The sequence below is a fragment of the Hordeum vulgare genome, chromosome 1H (assembly GCF_904849725.1).
Source record: "Hordeum vulgare subsp. vulgare chromosome 1H, MorexV3_pseudomolecules_assembly, whole genome shotgun sequence".
NCBI lineage: Eukaryota > Viridiplantae > Streptophyta > Magnoliopsida > Poales > Poaceae > Hordeum > Hordeum vulgare.
The window spans coordinates 315,957,766-315,980,669 of NC_058518.1; the positions used below are offsets into that span (position 1 = coordinate 315,957,766).

At 48.1% G+C, this 22,904-nt stretch overlaps 1 protein-coding gene across 1 annotated transcript; it reads left to right on the forward strand.

Moving 5' to 3' along the window:
* Positions 1 to 19,053: 19,053 nt before the first annotated feature.
* Positions 19,054 to 20,952, forward strand: LOC123410215 (benzyl alcohol O-benzoyltransferase-like). The gene is made up of 2 exons (XM_045103124.1): positions 19,054 to 19,605; positions 19,712 to 20,952. The coding sequence occupies exons 1-2, from the start codon at positions 19,159 to 19,161 to the stop codon at positions 20,654 to 20,656; spliced, it is 1,392 nt and encodes a 463-aa protein (XP_044959059.1). The 5' UTR covers positions 19,054 to 19,158; the 3' UTR covers positions 20,657 to 20,952.
* The last annotated feature ends 1,952 nt before the right edge of the window (positions 20,953 to 22,904 follow it).

A 22,904-nucleotide genomic window follows, 5' to 3' on the forward strand; every position in this document is an offset into this window, starting at 1 on the left:
CCGGAAATCCGATTTATAGGGCTCAATTTCTTCTGGTGCAAGGCTCCGGATTTCCGAAGCCTGTCGGTCGTCCGACCCTTGACCGGCCCTCGGACATCCGGAGGGAGCCGGAAGTCCGAGTTATATGGCTCAAGTTTCTCTGGTGCATAGTTCTGGAATTCCGAAGCTGGTCGGATATCTGGGCCTCGGACGTCCGGAGGGAGCCGGACGTCCGAGTTATATGGCTCTGATTTCTCTGGTATAGGATTCCGGATTTCCGAAGCAGTCGGTCGTCCGGCCCTCGGACGTCCGGAGGAAGCCGGATGTTCGAGGCACTGGTTCTGTTTTCAGATAACAGCTGAGCAGTGGGGATGTGGTCTGAGCAGAACAGTGGAGATGTAGTTTGAGCAAGTTCATCGCAAAACCTGTGATCCCCTCTTAATAGTGCGGGATCCCTAAAGACTCAAGAATCATAAAAGGGGTACTGATGATCCATACTTGAGTGTATACTTTTATTCGCTGATCATCACTCCGCACAACTAACGTCAAAGGAACTGATACCTTTGAGTTAGCCCTTTCACTTGAGCTTGATGTTGTTGTTCCTTCTTGGATCAAGTTGAAAGCAAGACATGATGAAGTCTTCAAGTAGCTCTCCCATACACAATGTGGAAAGCCTCCTTGTTAGCACATGAGCTTGTCCTTATCAACACATGATCATTAACAATAGTTTCAATGATATATTCGTGTTGATCCACTTGAACTTGCACACCACAATCTTGATGACGATCGCCACTTGACGTCATCCTTCATGGGTTGTATGAGATCTTCCTTTTGACACAAGCCCATGGAAGCACACCTAACCCCCACATAGGACTCTCACAAAGACCATGGGTTAGTACACAAACACGTAATGGACAATGCTTACCATACCATGGGATCACTTGATCCCTCTCGGTACATCTTATACGCTTTGTGTGTTGATCATCTTGATTTACTCTTTGTCTAAGATCTTGATCAACCTAGTGTCTCTATGACCATTCTTTGGATAATACCTTGAATACCATCTTGGTCATCATATAAACTCCTTGAACCCAACAGGTGGACTTCAAGAAGTGCCTATGGACAAATCCTATAAATATAACTTAAGGCAACCATTAGTCCATAGGAATTGTCATCAATAACCAAAACCACATATGGAGATATATGCTCTAACAATTGTGACCATAGAAAATACTCATAGTGAAAAAGAAAAGGATAAACAAGCTTTTAAGCAAAGGGCAAAAGCAATAGGAGTGTGCCTCATACATACATTGCAAAAGTCAGGATAGAAAGGCTACATGTTTTCTTTCTTATGGGTTGTGTACAAGTTCGTATCATGCCCATTTGAGAAATTGTGCTAGCATTTCTCTAGCACGAGCTTTCCGTGGATTCTTCATTTTTGTGCTCATTCCTTGCTTGCACGACCTCACTTATCTATATGTGTGTGTGTTTCCTTGTATACTCATTGTTATTGATCTGTTTGTCTTACTTGCGAATTTGCGACTCTTTTTCAACATCATTGAATCTTGCCTAACGAATTACTTGAATTTTGTGCCACTATCCTAACCGACATACTCCATAAGCCTTATTTGTGTCGGTGTGAGAAGGACGCTCTCCAGTGCCAATTCTACTATTTCCATATTTGCACGTTGAGTGATATTTGATCCATTTTCAACACACGGAATGGTAACTTTGTATTGTTCTTCTCATTCTTCCACTTACATCTACTTGACTGATATGGATAGGTAAAGCATACCCAACCCGTCATTCAAAGAGAAAGACGACAACGCGAACTACTATGTCTCGAAGTTGCACTTCTTCAGTGCACAAAAAGCTATGCCCCAATTACAATATGTCTTGAACGATCACATCGAGCAACTCACCATCGAGTTGCACGAATCTGAAGAGCGTACGAGGGAACCTTGACACCAAGCTATCAAGCAAAATGGATGAGTTTCGTGCCTTGATGGTTGATCGCGCATCCTCAACATCCACATCGATAAGGTGAGGCCACTCAAGTATCCACTCATCCGAGTACTCTTTCAGCACAAGTCTACCACACGCTCCACATCATCAACGTGACGACCGTCATGGCCATCATGAGTTGGACAATCCTTTCCATGCAAATGGATTGCAAGATCGATTTCGCAAGCGTACATGATGTCACCAATAAGAACAAGAAGCTTTCGAACAAGAACAACAAAGCTGTGAAGACGAACATCGTCGTGAGGAACAAGTGCGTGAAGCACAACCATCAAGAATGCAACCGTCAAGAATAGAAGAAAAAGAAGAACTCTGGCATGAGAGACAAGAAGAAGTCGATCTCCAAGAGGAGCACTAAGAACGGAGGAGCCTGGTGCGTCCACCTCATCAACGCCCTCAAGTAAATCACGATGAACCCCATGATGAAGAACTACCAAGGCAAGAGCATCAACATCAACACGACAACAACAAAGTGGCGCCTCCTCCATGACAAGGGTATCCTCAACAAAATCACAATGAAGAACATTGCGTTGGCAAGCTCAAGTTAACCATGCCTAAGTTTTCCGGAAGCAATGATCCTGAAGACTATCTCTCATGGGCACTTAAGGTTGACAAGATCTTCCTTCTACACAACTATGAAGAGGAAAATCATATCACCATTGTTGGTGTCAAAACCGGCGGATCTCGGGTAGGAGGTCCTGAGTTGTAGACCTTGGATTGATGGGTAACACGGGACGAAGGAGACAGTGTTTACCCAGGTTTGGGCCCTCTTGAGGAGGTAAAACCCTACATCCTGTTTGATTATATTGATGTGTATGAGGATTACAGAGTTGATCTACCTAAAGATCGTATCAGTTAAAACCCTAGATGAGTTAACTTAGCTATGCGTATGAAACCCTCTGGTTTATATAGACACCAGGTGTGCCTAGGGTTACATACCACCGACCTCCAGCCGGGGATAGATGCATCGATCTATCCTACTTAACTTGGATGTCATGCTAGTCTTCGGAGCTTTCCTTCTTGAACACGAGCTCATCACACAGTCTTGTCTTCAACAATACAACCTGCCTCCAAGAGATGGGTCGTCCGTCCGAGGACCCCTTAATCCTAGATTCCCTCAGTAGCCCCCGAACTAGCATCCAACGCTGATGTGTATGGTCTTTGACATCTCCTTGTATCCAGAGTAATCAGCTTGTGATGCGAGTTCCCTTCATGCTCTGCTGGTTTAACCTTGGTCGTTTTGGTGACATCGTTCCTATAAAATAGGTGCTGCTTAATCTGAATGCTTAAAAGCCTGGGTGTGAACAGTTCCTCATCAGATAGCCATCCTGACGAAAGGTCGTGATAATCAGTTAGGAAAACCTCGATCCACGGATCAAGGCCACTTTCCCACGGGCACGTCTTATCAGTGAGGAGATTGTGCCCTGCATTTAAGGGGATACGAATAATGGCCTGGGCTATCCCACGCGCGTTCAACGGTGCGGTCATTTCGGTCAGCGGCAGGGCCTGCGATGTAGTAAACGGGAACCCTTGGTTTTGCTGCCTCCCATAAATGGGAAAAAGATCCTCAAAGCCACCACAGGCATTCCAAACTCGAGCCCCTTTCCTTCAAGCTCCAAGCAACCAGATCCCTTTTGTCTTCCATCCTCTCCCAGCCGCCCTTCCCCAAGCTCAGCCATCGCTAGCTCGGGCTCCCAAGGCAAGTGGGAGGTCTCAAGAGTCTATGACAAGGATATCTGAGAGCTGAAGCTCACCGGCTATCTCTCACCCAACATTGCCCATCGTGCACCGGAGGAACGCCAGGTGGTGCCTACACCAAAGCCCAACGAAAGGGTGGTGTTCGTTCCCCACTTGAACTGAGGACTGGGCTTCCCGCTCCATCCTTTCGTCGGGGGCCTGATGTTCTACTACGGGTTAGACTTTTGTGATCTTCCCCCGAACTCATTCATGCACATCTCCGCCTTCATCACTGTTTGTGAAGCCTTCCTGCGGGTTCCGCCGCACTTCAGCCTATGGCTCAAGACCTTGAACGTAAAGCAGAATACGGTCAATGGTCAACACGCTCATTGCGGAGGAGCTGTGATCAGCAAACTCCCCGTGTCGAATGGGCGGAGGGTACCTTTATTGATACCATCAAGGCCTGGCAAAAAGAGTGGTTCTTCATCACCGAACAGCGGGAAGCAAATTGGTCGGCGCCCGCCGAGTTTAGTTTCGGACCCCCCCCCCCCCAAGAGGCTAACCTCGTCGGTTAGAAAAGGTCTTGACTGAGGGTCAGCCTCGGAGGTGAAGTCGCTGCAGAAGCGCATTACGCGGATGGTGGAGGCAAACATCAAACTGGCCAATGTGATTCAGGTTACGCTCTGCCATTGTGTCCTTCCCTGCTAGCGTCGGGACACTCCAGTGTGGTCCTACAAGCTTGGCGACCCCGGCACCATGAGCCAGTTATATCAAACCACCCACAAGAAATTGTTGAAGGTGTTGTTCAAATATCAATAGGAATGGTCAGATGAGTAAGAAGACGTTGGCTTAGATGTCAAACACCCACCCTTGGAGGTATGACCGAGCACTTATTCTTACTTAAAGCTTTAGTCCTTAACAAGGATCTTATCCTTTCCCCCATCGTTCCCGCAGGGCTGGCTAGAAAAGGCCAAGAAAATAAACAACCCAGCCCCCTGCCTGAGGATCCCAGGTTGACATTGCTGACCGCGATGCTGATGGTGGCGCCATACATGGTGCCAGAGAAAAAAGAGAAGAAGAAGAAGGAGACCCGCTGGGGTCTCCGCTCAAGGGGTCATCCTGATGCCAAGTCTGGAGACACCCGCACTTCCTCCACCCATGAGGAAGAGGATGTGGAGGACGAGGAGGAGAAAGACTCCTCCAAGACAAGAAACAGGGTGGCATCGGTTGAGGCTGACAAGGTCTTGCCTCCTCAGGCCCCGAAGAGACCCTGCAGGAGTAAGGTTCTCCTTCCCGATGATAGCCCAAATTTTGATGAGGAGTCTTTGGCTTTTGAGAGGGTTCCTCGACGAACCCCTACGGTCAAGCCCCAGGCCCAAAGGTATGGAATTCAAACTTTTTTTAATGGAATTACACTGGTTTTTGTCAATAAATAGCCATGCGTCTCAGATTGGGGTTCGCCGCCCTGCCCGAGTCCTCCTAATGGACCAGGTCTCAGATTGGGGTTCGCTACCAGCCAGGCTCGTGGAGAGCGGGAATGCGTCCCGTACTACCCTTCCCTAGGCCTCGGACGAGGCCGTGGAGGTGATATCCCACCAGGCCCCTATGAATACAGGGGACGAGGTGGTGATGTCTGAGGTTGATACATCGGCTGCCGAAGACCTAGATGTCCCGGTCGAGGTTCATGCGTCGGTCATCGGAACCTAGGAGGTTGGTCCCCTCCCTATGAGTGGAGAGGGGGGCCAAAATTCGTCTGAGCTTCCTCCAGAGCCAACTCTAGGGAACTCCGGTCCTCCGGTGTGTTTGACGCTGCCTCCGATGCTGCCCATGGTAGAACGGGCTACGACCGAGTGGAGGACAATGATGGAGGAGGATTTATCCGGATCATCCATCGCCGATAAACATCACACCCTTATTGGTGCGATTCAACAAAGCATCCAGTCCATTGATATCAGACTGAAGGAAGCCTTGAATGGCTAGTTGACGGGCTTCAAGGTGAGCCATGTAATGTTAATTTTTTTTATAAGGTTTTACATGCCTTATGGGTATAACAAAACCCCGAGCCAGGGTGAGTTGAATAACTCATTCGTGTATCAAGATAATTTATAGACATGAAGAAAACAGTCTGGGGACCCTTGAATTATAACAATTCGCACGGAGTAATTTGGTCGAGTGTCCCTAGTCCCGATAACTCGGAATCTTATTAATCCATAACTTGCCTCGCAGGCCTCATCCTCGGCTCTGGCTACCAACGCCCTTGAACTTGCCGAGCTGAACTAGAAACTCAAGGTTTTCGATGAGGAGCTCAACCATTTGAATAGTCGGCTCGACGAGAAGCAGGGTAAGATTTTATGCGTGCCGCTAATACTCTTGTTTGTCCTTAATAGGTTAGGACGGTCTCACTTTGGTATATGACACCTTGACTCCGATTTTGTGAGCAGCCATGGACAAAGAATTTGAGAAGCTCAGGGCCGAATAGGAGAGGCCAAGCGGGAGGTCGCTGCTCATAAGGTGGTGGCCGAACAGGCCACCGACGAGCTGAGCATGCTGAAGGTTGAGAGCGGCAAGCACGAGGCTAGGGTGGCCAAACTTTAGCAGGAGCCTCAAGAAGCGAGGCTAAGTGTGAGCCCTTGGAACAAAAATCCAAAGAACAAACGACCGAGCTGTCCAAGCTGTCATGCAAGCTTAAATAGGAGTAGGTAGAAATGAGGTTTTTCCAAGAAGAAGTTCGCCAAGCCAAGTTGATGGAGAATGGTAAGCTGTACTTACTGCAATCTGCCTTTGGTGAAAATAGGTTTGCCTTTCCTACATGGCTATGGCATTCATCAGGCGCCTTCACGGACCTCCCGCGGACTGCAGAGGCGTGGCACAACACTTCGCGGCCCAAGACGGGGATGTCGAGAAGAGGCTTTTCTGGGCACAGTTTCAAACTCCTCAGCCCAACCCCTTCTGAGCTATCAGATGAAACAGCTCATGGAGCTGCATAGGATGGCACAGCCAGCCATGAAGGACATGTGCATCCAACTGTGGCCTGCCGAGCCTCTACCGAGCAGTTACTTCAGCTTAGTGCGAAAGTTGTACGATGTTGTGCCTCGGATCAAAGTCCTGAAGCGCTCTGTTTGCATAGAGGGTGCTCGGATGGCTTTTGCGAGGACTATGATGCACTGGCCGGGGGTGAAGCCCCTTACGATGGAAACCGCACCTCCGACTCCAGGAAAGAAGCACAAGCATCCCGAGCTTTATTTCCCTGTCGTAACGGAGGGTGCTCGGGCCGTAGAATCTCAATGCTCCAAAGATGTAAGTAATGAGTGAGGGTATTGTCATATGTCGTCGAACAATTTCTATTTATGAAGCTTGTCCGAGTGTAATGCACTTTGTATTATTTTCTACTCCTATTCCGGCCATTTAATCTGAAAGTTTCCAGTCGTCGGCTTCAGCACCCATGTAGAGACCACAAAGGGTGTTTCGACATCCGCACTGTGACCCTTAGCCTATATATCGGTGCTCGGAGGCAGTAGTGTGTGAAGGAAATGAGGCAATCAGACTATGTGGCTTTAGTGCTTTCACTTAGCCTTAGGAGCTTGAATTCGGAGGCTGGTTACGAGCCCCCAGTTTTTTTGGTAGTTGGATAAACCGGATTTTTAAATAGTTACCGCAAGGTTTGCAAAGGTACAAACCCCTCTATATGACATGAGATAAAACCTCCATCGGTCTTTAGTATTTAAGCTCGGAATGCAGGCCCGTTCTTGCATATTATGACAGTCAGTTTTCGGCTTTCTCCACTAAGGTATTTTTAGCCAGGTCAGATGAGAATATAATCGTAGTGGTTTTCCCTTTCCTCCTTTAGCCGAACTAGTGGAATGTAAGGGGGTAAGCACAGGAGCGGGGCAACCCAACTTTTGAACCAAGACATAATTCAGAACCGATGCATATAAAGCAATATCCAAGAAACCAAACACTTAAAGAAAAGGTAGTGACAGATTAGTGCTTGGGGCGGTATTTTCATCCAAGTCCATGGTCTATTAGCCGATCACACTTGATATTTTATTGAACAAATTTACCTTTGGCGCCAATGAGCGGGAAACATATATATGTAAAGATACTATAAAAGAGTATATGAGTAATATTTTGCCAGGAATTTTTATAATTCATGGTGCCAAGGCAGCTGCTAGAGGTAAATTATTGTTTTGAACAACATATTTCAAAACAACTTTTTTTCCACGGCCTTCCATGGGTGACTTGACGTCCGCCCTGATTCCAGCTGCACAATTTATCCTATGCTTCTTAGAAGGGAGGGGTTGTATCCTTTAAAGGTGGTTGTTGTTGGCAGACAGGTCTTGAATAGAGGGTCTTGAGAAGTTGTTGTGCTATGGGTGAGCTTGACGCTTGGGAAATCCTTAATGGTATCTCGTTTTTGTCTGTTAAGATGTTTGGACTGTAGTTTGGTTGAACCAAACATATGGTTGTTGGTGGTGGACCCCCCCATAGTCGCCCTTGGTATTTGGAGAATGAAATTGTGTCTACGAGGGACATACCTTACAGGTGACCGGGCCATGCCATGGGGACCTCACCCCGTTTGTTTTGAGCCGGATATGTCTCCGGGGGATCCGGTTGAGTGCAGGCTCGCTTGCCCACCAGCCATGCCTCGATGGCTAGCTTGTAGACTGATGTTTCGTTGTCGTATTGGCATTCGGCTGCCAAGGTTGTTGTGTGCTCCTCAGTCCAGAGGGAGCGCTCTGTGTTGCCGTTGACGATGATAACTCCCCTTAGTCCAGGCATCTCGAGCTTTAGGTAGGTGTAATGGGGCACAACGTTGAAGCGAGTGAATGTCGTGTGGCCGTGTAGTGTGTGGTAGCCGCTGTGGAAGGGGACGATGTCGAAGATCAAGTCTTCGCTATGGAAGTTCTTGGGGGAGACGAACACGACCTCCAGTTATACCGTGCTGAAGTAGCGGGCTTTGACACCTGGGATCACTCCTTTGAAGGTAGTGTTGCTGGGTTTAATCCTTGATGGGTCTATGCCCATCTTTTTCATCGTATCTAAGTAGATCAGATTAATGCTACTTCCTCCGTCCATAAGGACTCTAGTGAGGTGATACCCATCTATGATGGGGTCTTTAACAAGGGCGGACGACCCTGCGTGGCGGATACTGGTCGGGTGATCCCTTCGATCGAAGGTGATCGGGCAATCCGACCATGGGTTGCACTTCGGGGCTATGGGCTCAACAGTGTATACCTCCCGAAGGGCTCACTTCCTCTCCTTGTTTGGTATGTGAGTAATGTTTGTCATATTCATGGTTTTTACCTCTGCGGGGAACTATTTTTGGCCCCTAGTATTCGGATTCCGGGGCTCTTCGTTGTCCTTGCTTCGTGGGCCCTTGCCTTGTTCCTTGGCTGCTAGCTTCCCGGCCTGTTTAAACACCCAACAGTTACGGTTTGTGTGGGTGGCGGGCTTGTCTTGGGTGTCATGGATCTGGCACGGCCTTTCCATAATTTTATCTAATGGAGTTGGTCCATCCCTATCCCTTTTGAAAGGTTTCTTCCGTTGTCCGGATTTTGAGCTGCGGAAGCCACCATTTACGACTGTGTCATTAGCGTCACCATTACGGTGGCGACATTTGGTTTTGTTCCGCCTTGGCTTGCCATCTGCATCTCGAACTTTAGAGGTGTCGGGGTCGTTCGTATTATGGTTGCGTCGGGATAGCCAATTGTCCTCGGCCGCGCAAAAGCGGGTCATGAGGGAAGTGAGAGCGGACATTGTTCTTGGCCTCCTATCCGAGCTGGCGAGCCATCCATTCGTCCCGGATGTTGTGCTTGAAGGAGGATATCACCTCGGCATCTGGATAGTCCATGATCTGGTTCTTCTTTGTTAGGAACCTATCCGTGAATTCTCTGGCCGAGTTGCCCGCATTTTGGACGACGTTGCTCAGGTCGGAGGAGTCTGGTGGTCGGATGTAGGTTCCCTGAAAATTAGACAGGAAGTCTTCTTCAAGCTCTTCCCAACTTCCGATGGAATTTTCAGGTAAGCTGTTTAGCCACTGCCGAGATGGCCCCTTCAGCTTTAGGGGTAGGTACTTGATGGCATGGAGGTCATATCCTCTTTCTATATGGATGCGGAGAAGGAAATCTTCTATTGACATGGCGTGATCCGTAGTCCCGTTGTATTGTTCTATGTTCATGGGTTTAAACCCTTCCGGGAATCAGTGTTGCATGACCTCACCTGTAAAGCATAGTGGGTGAGAGGCACCTCTCACTTGGGATATTTTGTGCTGGAGATCGGCTATTGATTGTGCCTGGTATGATTCCCGATCTCTGTTGTTGTGGGTAAATCGATGTTGGTCTCCATCCCATAGAGTGGGAGAGTACCTTCTAGATCCATAAATCGATCTATTGCGACTTGTTCTGTTGTCCAAGTCGTGACGTAGGTCGTATCTACCCTTGTATTACGCATGTTCCTTTCCTTTCCTGCGGGGAGGCTCGGGTCTATACTCGGCTTCCCCAGCCGCTCTATCGTGCCCACGAAGTTGGCGGTCGGTTTGATTGTACTGTGTGCGCCTGGGCGACACGGGCTCTAGGGCCTCGTCATCAAGCTGAGGCAGCAGGCGCTGGTGTGGGTAGCTTTTGTTTTGATCCGGTCAATCGGTGCCATATCCTTCTTCGGCTGCCAGTACTTTAGTCCATCTATTGTTGATGGTATCTTCTTTGGCTTGAAGCTGCTGCTACTTCGCCTTGAGGCTACGGGCAGTAGCAATGAGCTACTGCGTGAACCGTTCCTGACCCTCAGGGTCCTTCGGAACCGTGAAGTCTTCAGCCTCTAGACTATCTTTCACATCGTCAGGAGGGAGGTAGTTGTCGTTGTCTAAATCATCGGGGTCATCGGGATTGGATTGGCCTTCGGGCTTATTCAGGTCCTCTAGCGGCAGCTCGGAAGATCCGAGGTTACCGGGGTCCTCCGGGGTTGTGTTCTCCCCGGTGCCCTATATGATCCACCTTCCCTCGTTTGCCTTGGCTTGTTTATGCTGCCTTCGACGCTTTGATGGCTTCTCCCCGGACTTATCGCCATTTGGTATGGGGGTGTGATCGCCATTGCTGTCGGGTGTGTCTACTATGTAGACGTCGTAGGTGGAGGTGGCGGTCCACCACCCGGTATTTACACGGGCAGGGTCATCGGCCTCATAGTCCATGTCCTCAACCTCCTCAAAGGCGTAATCCAATATGTTGGTTAAGTCTTCAACTCTCGCTACCAAGAGGGTGGTGGGTGGGTCGTAAAAGTTCTCATAATTCGCGCCCGAACCGGTCCGAGCATAGGTCGGGTTCAGGTTGTTTGCGATTCTCAGCGACTGGATCTGGTCGAGCATCTCGTTTAACATCGAGAGGTTGTCCGGATCGGTCTCCTATTGGTTTTCACATTTGACCTTCGTAGCCTCCACGAGGGACGCGTGTTCGGTGATGGCCGTTTGCTGTTGCCCGGGCACCGAGATCGGATACCGGCTCAAAGCCAACTCTCCGAAAAAGAGGGGACCGAGGTCATGGCCGAGCAAGAGACTTGAAGTCAAGGCTTCGGGATTCTGGAGTTCCTAGGACGAAACCGTGATCTTAGCGGGGAAAAGATCGCCCCAGGAGTTGATGGAGAACTCGAGATTCCCGGACCTTATCTCCTGATCGGGGACGAAGCCTCCGATCTGGCCAAGGCGACCAGTCGGGTTGGCGCGCAGTGTGAATCTGCCGAACGTGAGAACCTGCCCGGGAACAAAGATGCCCCCATTGCAGATTCAATTGCTTACGATTAAGCGGGCCATTGATCCTCCGGAGATCTCACAGTATAACTCTCAATGAAAGCACCAATGTCGATGTCAAACCGATGGATCTCTGGTAGCGGGTCGCGAGGTGTAGACCTTGGAATGATGGGTAAATGGGACGAAGGAGACAATGTTTACCCAGGTTCGGGCCCTCTTGAAGAGGTAAAACCCTTTGTCCTGCTTGATTATATTGATGTGTATGAGGATTACAGAGTTTATCTACCTCGAGATCGTATGAGCTAAAACCCTAGATGAGTTGACTTGGCTATGCGGATGAAACCCTCTCATTTATATAGACACAAGGGGTCCCTAGGGTTACATACCACCAACCTCCAGCCGGGGACAGATGCGCCGATCTAGCCTACTTAACTTGGATGACATGCTAGTCTTCGGAGCTTTCCTTCTTGAACACTAGGTCGTCATGTAGTTCGGTGTTCAACAATACGGCCCATTAGGTAGGCCTCCAAGAGATGGGTCGACCGTCCGAGGACCCCTTAATCCCGGACTCCCTCAGCCATGGCTTCACTTGAGTTCAAGGTTATGTCCCCATTTGGTGGGAGCAAGTGATTGAATGGAGAAGAGAAAAGGGTGAACCTACTATCACTACTTGGACTCAATTGAAGGACCTCATGAGAGCTCGCTTCGTGTCGACCCACTACAATATAGATCTCTTCAAGAGGCTACAACTCCTCAAGTAAGGAACCAAGTGGGTAGAAGAATACTACCAAGAAATGGAAAGAGCCATGATCTGAGCCAATGTCAAGCAAGATAATGAGAAAACAATGGCGTGTCACTTGAACGGACTAAACTATCAAATCAAGAAAATCGCAGACTTACAACACCGCCCCAATCTACTCGAGCTAGTGCATCAAACATCAATGGCAGAACTCCAAGTGCAAGATGACTACAAGTACTCCAAGTTCTCTTCCAAGACATACGGCTCAAGTACACAAGTTTCTCCAACTATGATGCCTTCACTACAAGAACTCCAATGACTACCGATGACAAGTCAAGTTTAAAAAAAAAAACAATATCATCGACTCTCCCTCCTTCTACAAGCAACTACAACCTAAGAGCTTCATACAAGACACCACCTTCGGATGCTCAAGTTAAATCAAGATCCATCAAATGCTTCATGTTCCAAGGACGAGGCTGCAAGACTTTCGAGTGCACAACAACACGCAAGTGATCCTCCAAGACGACTCCACCTATGACTGCATGAGTGATGAAGAGATGGAAGATTTGGAGCACATGGCCATGCACCAACAAATCAATGAAGATGAAGATGTGCAAATCTTTTGCGACAATGATCCGGGCTTCACTCTTGTTGTTTCCAGGGTTTTGACACTTGAACAACAACAAGATGAAGACCAAGGTTGCCACATCTTCCACACTAAATTGTGCATCCAAGGAAAATCAATCAAGATCATCACCGATGGCGGAAGTTGCCGCAGTTTGGCAAGTGAAGACCTTTGTTCCAAGCTACAACTCGTCAAGAAGAAGCATCCACGCCCCTACAAGGTCCAATGGCTAAGTAACTCCGGCACCCTCCAAGTCGAACACACCGTGCAAGTCTCCATCAAGATTGGTGCATATGAATACACTTTGGAGTGTGATGTTGTCCCAATGTCCATGTGACATCTCCTTCTTGGTCGACCTTGGCAATTCGACCGCGGTGTCATCCACAGCGGTCAAACCAATCACTATAGCTTCAATATGAAGGGCAAGGAATACATTCTTCGACCAATGTCTCCAAGTCAAGTGATCGTTGATAAGTAAGCTGCATCCCATCATGGAGATAAAAGTGAGAGAGTGATCCATCTAAAAGAGAGTGAGCACCACAAGCCATACTTGAGTGACTCCACGATGAGTGACAAGAAATACCTAGTTCTATTAGATACCAAAAGAGACTTAAGGGATGTGAGTGAGAGACCATCAAGCATGCTTCACTTTGTACTTGTGTGCAAAGGTGAGGTCATGCGGACTAATGCCACATTTGTTGGACGAATTTGAAGACGTTTTTCCCGATGAGCTACCTCTAAGACTACCACCTAAATGCGGGATCGAGCACGGCATCAACCTCATACCCGACGCACCACTTCCAAGCAAAGCACCCTACCACGTCAACCCCAAAAAGATTAAGTAGATACAAGGCAAGTGCAAAAATCCTAGATAAAGGGCATGTATGCGAGAGTTTAAGTCCTTGTGCGGTTCCGATGATACTAGTGCCTAAGAAAGATGGTAGCATGTGCATGTGTTCAGATTGCCGCCCTATCAGTGCAATAACCATTAGGTATCGCCATCCAATTCCTCGCCTTGATGACATGTTTGATGAGCTTAGCGGTGCCACTATATTTTCCAAAATTGACTTGAAAAGTGGTTACTATCAAATACACATGCAAGAGGGCGATGGGTGGAAAACAGATTTCAAAACTAAATTTGGACTATATGAATGGTTGGTTATTCCAATGGGCCTATCACAAGCACGTGGTAGATTTATGTGTGTCATGCACCACGTCTTATGTCATCTAATTGGATATTGTGTTGTGGTATACTTCAATGACAGTCTTGTTTGTAGCGAAACTCTAGAGGAGCATGCTAAACATGTTAGGGAAGTATTAAAACTTCTTAGAAAAGAAAAAAAAATGCAAACATGGAAAAATGCACTTTTGGTGTTGACAAACTTGTTTTCCTAGGATTTGTGGTATCTTCTAAGGGTGTTCAAGTTGATGAAACTAAAACTGATGCTATTAAAACTTGGGCCACACCTATAAATTTGCAACAATGCATAGTTTCCTTGGACTAGCCAACTTTTACCGTCGCTTTGTTAAGGACTTTAACACGATTACATCTCCTCTACATGCTTTAAGTAAGAAGAATGCACCTTTCATTTGGGGACCGTCACAAGACATCGCATTCAATGAGCTTAAAAACTGCCTTACTCATGCACCATTGCTCACATTAACCCATTTTGACAAAACTTCTGAAGTATATTGTGATGCTAGTGGTAACGTTATAGGTGGCGTGTTAATGCAAGAGAAACACCCAATCGTGTACTTTAGTGAGTAACTTTTCGGAGCTCAACTCAATTACCCCATATATGACAAAGAATTGTATGCTTTGGTGAGAGTCTTACATGTTTGGGAACATTATCTATGTCCACAAGAAGTTGTTATTCATGCCTATCATAAACTCTCAAGTATCTTAAGGGTCAAACCAAGTTGAACAAACGACATGCTAAATGGAGTAAATTCATTGAATCTTTTCTCTATGTCATTAAATGCATTAAGGGTAAAGAAGATGTTGTGGCGGATGCTCTTTCCCCCCAAATTGATGCTATTTACTCAATTTGAATGAATGTCATTGGTTTTGAGCATATCAGAGATTTGTATGAGCATGAGTTTCCTTTGATACTCCTTATGCCAAGTCCCAAGATGAACCTTGTTGGGAACACTATTACATGAAAGATGGATATCTTATGTGTGCTAACAAATTTTGTATACCCGAGTCTTCTCTTCATTTGTTACTTTTGCAAGATTCTCATGCTGGAGGACTCATGGGTCACTTTGGACGCAACAAGTCATATGTCAAACTCTCCAACAAGTTCTTTTGGCCAAAGATGTTTGGTTATGTAGCACGCTTCACCAACTGATGCTCTACATGTCTCAAAGCTAAGTCAAAAGCTCAATCCCATGGTTTATACATGCCACTTCCAATACTTTTAAACCTTGAGAAGATATAAGCATGGACTTCGTACTTGGTTTACCAATAACTAGAAATGGAGATAATTCCATGTATGTTGTTGTGCATTGTTTTTTCCAAAATGGTTCATTTCATTCCATGTCACAAGATCAACGATGCTTCACATGTGGCAAATATATTTTGTAGGGACATATTGAGACTACATGGAGTCCCCAAGACCATTGTGTTGGACCGCGATGTCAAGTTCCTTGGATACTTTTGGAACACACTATGTGCCAAGCTCGGAATCAAGTTCCTATTCTCTTCGGCCCACCAACCACAAATCGATGGCCAAACGAAGGTCACCAACCGGATGCTATTAACGCCTCTCCGTGTGTTGATCAACAAGAATCTCAAGGAATGGGAAGAATGTATTCCCATCACCGAGTATGCCTACAACCGCGTGCGTCACTTCACCACCAAGAAGTCTCCATGCGAGGTGGTCTACGTCTTCAACCTATTATCCCCATTGGACATACTTCTGCTACCACTACAAGACCGTGTCAACATGGACGTAAGTGCAAGGGTAAGCTATGCCAAGAAGATGCATGAATATACAAGGCGCACAATCGAATTTCAAGTGGAACGAGTCACCACCAAGCGCAATACCAATAAGCACCCCATGGTGTTCAAGACCGGTGATATTGTCTAGCTACACCTTTCCAAGGATCAATTTACCGCCGAGCGCAAACCCAAGCTACTTCCTCGCGCCGATGGACCTTTCAAGGTGCTGGAATGCTACAACGACAATGACTACAAGATCAATATTCCATGCAACAAGTATAATGTGAGCAACACCTTCAACGTTAAAGACCTATCCCTTTTCGTGGTGATGATTTCGATCCGAGGACGGATCTTTCCCAAGGGGGGGGAGATGACGTGAAGCATCCCATGGTCATCCCCATAGATCCATCACCAACACCTCAAGCTCAAAGTGGTTCTTTGACAAGAGACCGTGCACGTGCCATTGAAACCAAGCTGACATCTCTCCTTAGTGATTCTCTATTTAATACTTTGGGGACTTTGATGCTACCTCAAGCAGAAACCCTATGCTTGCTTACGTACCATGAGGACGACCTCAAAGATGCTCGGAATGAATACCAAGCCACCATGAAGATGGGCACGAAGACGGATGAAAAAGAGCACCGAAGGAAGGCTGCGAGACCTCCCAGATGTCGGACATCTCACGCCTGAAGCCCGAATCAGCGCCAAGGTAGGGCCGGCCCAACTGCAACGGCTGAACATCCGACTATGGCCCGAAAATCTGACCTCACCTCGGAAATCCAGCCAAGAGACACCAGAATGGAAGCGCTCTGACCAGGCCAAGCCCCGACATCCGAAAACTTCCGAAGCCCAGACATCCAGCCCGTTGTGAAGCCTCGAACGTCCGTCCTCCGGCCCGGACATCCGACCCATGTGTGGGTATATGCGGGCCCAAGTCCAATGTGTCCCCTCTCTTCTCACCCCGCTCGTCTTGGACTATAAATAGACATCTGGCTCCTGTGTGGTTAGCAAATGTTTGGCTCTTAGTTTGTTGATCATTCCTCCTTCCACTATCTCTCCCATGGAGATGACCTCCATGTGAGAAGATCGCCTTGTGGATGTCAAGGCCCCTCTCGTAGGGAAGATCCCCCGGGATTTGAAGGCCCCGTCTCTCTGGAGTGGGAAGACTACCTCGTTACTTGTGTCCCTGTTGAACTCGGTTCGATGTATCCTTGTGTGTTTATATGGATCTAGCGGACGTGTGATCGGAGATTGTTCTTGAGAGTTTGTTGATTTCTCTTTGGTTTTCTCCGTTTTCTCCTCCTCGTTTGAAAATATTGACCTCCCCTGGTTTGCCCTGTATCATCTTTGATCGAGCGACGCCAACGCTTCTGCATTGTTTCCTTTTTGGAGGCGTCATTTTTGAAGAACCTCTTATGTAGTCCGGTTGTTATCTTTGGTGGTGGTTAAAGCATTACTGTTGCGAGTGTTTCATCACTGCGACGGGGTCTTAGTTTTCATATTCCACTTTTTTTGTTCTTGGTTGTGTGCATCCTTGATGTGTTTCGATTTTTTGTTGATGCAAAGGCTCAGTGTAATTGATATCTTCACGATATTAATATTTTTTTTAAAGTAGAAAAGAATTAGGCAACTAGTTATTGATCGACCATAAATTCATTCAATTAGTACAAAGGAACGGGCATCTATTTGTAAGTGGATAAGTTTCTTTATGTAAGTCGATCTTTTTAGCCATTGGATCTTCAGCGGACAATAGTCAACAATATTTTTTGGGTTAAATTATGAAAGCCAAGAATTAAACTTAAGATGTTAGGATCTGATGTCATATCATGCTTCATTCATTAGTCAACATAATCAAACCTAGTCAATGCAACGAACATTTTTATGAATAAATTATGAAAGTTAGGACTTGAACTCACGTCATTAAACTTTGATATCATGTTAAGCTTTATGTATTAGTCAACGTAGCTATACATCTGAACTGATGAAGTGGGCTAGGCAATCCATATATGCACTTCCTCAAACCTCCTTTCTCTTACTCTCTCATGACAATCGGACGACCGCCTGCTCCCACGACTCACAACCGGTGTTGCTCGTGGCTGACGTCCCTCGCCGTCCTTCCGTCACCACGGGTCACCATTGTGTTGCCGCCTCTCTCGACCATCACCCTAAACCTTTATGACCATCCCATTTCTTTGACGAGCTAGCACACCCTCACGCGTACCAATCAACCCGCTTCCTTGCCTCCACCGAGGATGTCGGAGCTTGCTATTGCTCACAACGTTGTTCACATCTCAAACGAGGTCTTAACTCGGTTTCATCAAGGTTACGCTCCTCGTCAAGTCCCCGTATTGGCCCTGATCTGCATTGTATTCTCTCTGAAATGAACTTAGAGGAGTTTGAAATTCACACAACTCACAAATAGTTCGTGCTAAAAAAATGTAGAAACATAACTCCGTTCTAATCACATGAAAATATGTGCTACACTGCACGACCATCACGAAAATCATACAAAAATACGCAAGATGTACTATACTTATACCTGGCCATACCTCGGGCCTCGCCGGGCTTCGGTCCGGGGCTGACAAAGCCCGTGACAAAAAACGCAGGACCGAGCCCAGCCTGGCACGCCCGTTGGGCCAGAATTTGAGGCCCAAGCCCATCCCGTGAGAGGAAAATCCCGTCGGGCCAGAATTTGAGGCCCAAGCCCGGTCCATGAGAGGAAAATTCCGTCGGGCCTCGGGCCGGGCCCTTCGCTAAATTACCAAAATGTCATGTCCAAGCCTGGCCTGGCCTGGTTGTCGGGTCTAGTTCTCAGGCCCATGCCCAGCCCATGGGTAAGATCAGATCGGGTCGGGTCAACTTTTCCCGGTCAGGTTGGGTGGGGCCGGCCGGGCTGGATATCCCATGGGCCATGGCCAGGTATGTCTACGCTACACAATCGCAAAGCTGAAGAAGTGTGGAAGAAGTACATCTATCTCTCTCCCATCTCTGTCTCACGATGTGAGCCATCCAATTTCCAAACAAACGGACCTGCTGTAGCCTGGAGTCTCGCTACCACACACATGGATCACGAATTCACGGCTCCTCACCTGAGCTCAAACCCTCGCACCATCCGACCCATCGTGTTGGCCCTGGTCAAGTCAGTCCCCGTTGCCCGTCCACACAGAATTATTATTGGCAACAAAAAGAATAGAGCGTCAGTAAACTGCTCCCTAATTTCGACCCAGTTGCTCACACATAGTAGGAGTATATCTCAAGGTCGCTGTCACTCTCACTGTGTAGCCGCGCGTGCATATATACCCGTGCTAATGCCACTCTTTCTCCACAAACCTAGCAGCAGCAGCAGCAAACACACCAGCTCGCCGCACGCACCATTGATCACCTTCTCTCGTCCTCCTTCTCCAGAACTAGTTGAGAATCATCGTGAGGCAGTGTTAATGGCGAGCACAGCGGCGTCGTTGAGGTTCACGGTGAGGAGGAAGGCGGCGGAGCTGGTGACGCCGGCGGGGCCGACGCCACGGGAGCTGAAGCGTCTCTCGGACATAGACGACCAGGACGGCCTGCGGTTCCACATCCCGGTAATCCAGTTCTACCGGCGCGACGCGTCCATGGGCGGCAAGGACCCCGCGGCGGTGGTCCGGGACGCCGTGGCCAGGGCGCTCGTGCACTACTACCCGTTCGCCGGCCGGCTGAGGGAGCTTGAGGGTCGCAAGCTCGCCGTCGACTGCACCGGCGAGGGCGTGCTGTTCATCGAGGCCGACGCCAACGTGCGTCTGGAGCACTTCGGCGACGCTCTGCAGCCGCCCTTCCCGGGACTCGAGGAGCTCGTCTTCGACGTCCCCGGCTCGTCCGAAGTCCTCGGCACCCCGCTCCTCCTCTTCCAGGTAACTTTGCCTTCCTTTCGTGGAACTGAAACACGAAGGCATGTTTCTGTGCACGTGCGAGCGTGATCGATGCATGGGCATGGCTGACCGTTGTTCGTACGTTCAGGTGACACGGCTGGCGTGTGGAGGCTTCATCCTGGCGGTGCGGCTTATGCACACGATGTCGGACGCGCAGGGGCTGGTGCAGTTCCTGGCCGGCGTGGCGGAGCTGGCGCGAGGCGCGGCGGCGCCGTCGGTGCGGCCTGTGTGGGATCGGGAGCTGCTGGAGGCGCGGAACCCGCCGTGCCCTGGGTTCGCGCACCGGGAGTACGACGAGGTGCCGGACACCAAGGGCACCATCGTGCCGCTCGACGACATGGCGCACCGCTCCTTCTTCTTCGGGGCCAAGGAGGTGGCCGCCATCCGGTCCCACCTGGCGCCGGGCCTCCGGAAGCGGGCCACCACGTTCGAGGTCCTCACTGGTAGTCTGTGGAAGTGCCGCACCGTGGCGCTGGCCCCCGACGCCGACGAGGTGATGCGGATGATCTGCATCGTCAACGCCCGCGGCGGCAAGCAGGGCGGCGCGAGCGCCATCCCGACCGGCTACTACGGGAACGCGTTCGCTTTCCCGGTGGCCGTGTCGGCCTCCGGCGACCTGTGCGCGAACCCGCTGAGCTACGCCGTGAAGCTGGTGAAGGAGGCCAAGTCGGAGGTGAACGTGGAGTACATGCGGTCGGTGGCGGACCTGATGGTGCAGCGCGAGCGGCCGCACTTCACGGTGGTGCGCGCGTACCTGGCCTCCGACGTGACCAAGGCCGGGTTCGGCGACCTGGACTTCGGGTGGGGCAGGCCGGTGTACGGCGGGCCGGCCAAGGGCGGCGTGGGCGCCATCCCCGGGGTGGCCAGTTTCCTGATCCCGTTCAAAAACGCCAAGGGCGAGGACGGCATCGTGATCCCCATGTGCCTTCCTGGTTCCGCCATGGACAGGTTCGTGGAGGAGATGGGCAAGCTGCTGCGCCCGGCCGTCGACGTCCCCGACATGTTCCCCGTAATGATCAAATCTGCGCTCTGAATCAGCTCGGCGAGCGCGCGTGCGCTGTCCCGTCGTCCGTTTCGCTGTCCGTAATTACGTCCCCGGTTATTTGTTGGTGAATAGTGGTAAGTTGTTAGTAAGTACAGTACAGTAGAAATTTAATCCAAAGTGGGTGTGTGGTGCTGATTTGTGCAGCACTTGTGATGGAACGGGGTGAACAAGGCTCGTCGGATTGCAGTGCGGCCGACGGGCGCGCATGGGTTGTAACTACAGTACCATTTTGTATGTGTCTGTTTGAATAATTCCAATGTATTGCCATACCATTTTGAACAGAAGTACTGTGCCGTACCATTCGCTGCTGCTTGTTGTTGTATGTATATGCCTGTCTCCACGAAACAACTCTGCATTTTTTTGGGTGTTGGCTGCCTTTCTTTTTGCTAATGGGCCTTCCACTCGCCAGAGATGGCGATAGCCCAGATTACTGAATGCTGGACACACCCCAGAGTCAATGCCTGCTGTAGTACATGCTCCTGAACCTGAGATCATTGGGTGCTGCTGGTCCAGTGTTTCTGCTACTGAACGTCATACTCGGCTCCTCGAGCCTATGGATATTATGAATTAGTAACAACGATGGTTATTCCCTAAAAAAACTAGTGTTTTTCTATCGGGTAAATAGGGCCAGAGAAAGCGGACGAAAACTTTTGAAACCTGAATGTATATACATCCTATATGCAAAAATAATTTAGCAATTTTAAAAAATATCTACAAATTCTAAAAATAATCTTAAAATAAACCTGACTTCCATTGTATTTGTGAGTAAAATCCATAAAATGAAAATTACACTTTGACTTCTTTTCAAAAAGATAATTTTTTGGGTCAAAATAGTGTGAATATTGAATAGTGACCTATAATAGCAAATGAATTTTGTCTTTTTTGCCTAGATGTCAGTGTTGGCTTTTTTCATGAAAATTTATATACTAGTAGAAAACAAAGTCAAGTTTAATCTAGAAATAGTTCAAAACTATTTTGATTTTTAGTTAATTATTAAAAAGTCTCATATAAGGTGCATAAACAACCAGGAACCAAAGTGTACTTTTCGAGAGAAAGCCGTGTTGAATCTCTCGGGAGGATATGACACAAAGCATTGGGTGAGGGTAGGATTTTGTGATTTAAGACTTTTCAACCTAGTCTTACTAGCTCGTCAAGCCTTACTAGCTTAAGTGCATGGATTCTCAACACTAGGTACTACCTTAAGGTAGTTTCTTGGAGGCTTTCTGGGATCATAGCCATCACAAGCATGTTGGACGATCCTTGAAGGCAGAGGCGCTTTGAAGTTAAGTTTGACATGAAGAATAGGAACATGTGTGCCTACAAATGTCTGGAGTGACAAATGGTTGCGAAAGGTCGAAATCTATCACGCCTACTAACTGCCTCATTGACCAGCCGTCAATGTGTGGAGTGACTTCATCTCATAGATTAGGATGGACTAAAACTCAAAGAATGGTTTGTGCCAATGAAAACTAATGTTATAGAAAAAAATCCCTTTGAGTTTGTGGCATCAATAAGAATTCTAAACTTGGCATCCCGACAACACATGCGTGTTTTTGGTATGATATGTGTACCATCTTCCTGACAAGACTAAAAGAACAAGGGATGATTGGCTAGACGGGCGATCCACAACGTCAGACTACTTGTGGGAGGACAAGTGGTGGGCATGTTTGTGGCATACACATGTTCCCGCCAAAATTCATGTTTTCTTATGGCGACCCGCGAAGCAATCTCTCCCATTGGAAGACATTATCCATCGCAGGAACATGCTAATGACCTGCAAGGGCACAAGTCTACTGCATTTCGTGATAAGTCAGTGTTGAATTCCACTGTGAGGAATAGGAAGACACTTCCAATCCTGCAACTAGGTTGTCGGCGCAACTACGTTTGCACCCAAACTATAGCTTGTAAATAATCCATTCTCTCGGTTGTTAGGAGAGCAAGAATAAAAAGGGTTTTAACTAAACTGCAAGTTAGAATGCAAAAATAAAATAAAATAGAACACAAAGCAAAAGGGACTTCTAATTATAGGATTGATAGAGCGAAAGGCAGTGTTTAGGCTTCGGTCTCATAATAGTACTATAGTCGAATTCCATTCTGTATACCTATAGGTGATCGTAATATCACAATAAAGGACGCCTCCCAAGATTACATGCAACACGAGTAAATACTAGATCATGCCACAAAGAGTAATTTTGCATACGAGATCATAACTCAACCTAGAACAGGATTAATCACT

Coding starts and splice junctions, on each gene's coding strand:
- LOC123410215 (XM_045103124.1), top strand. CDS start 19,159: ATGGCGAGCACAGCGGCGTCGTTGAGGTTCACGGTGAGGAGGAAGGCG. Junction 19,606..19,711: donor CCCCGCTCCTCCTCTTCCAG/GTAACTTTGCCT, acceptor TCGTACGTTCAG/GTGACACGGCTGGCGTGTGG.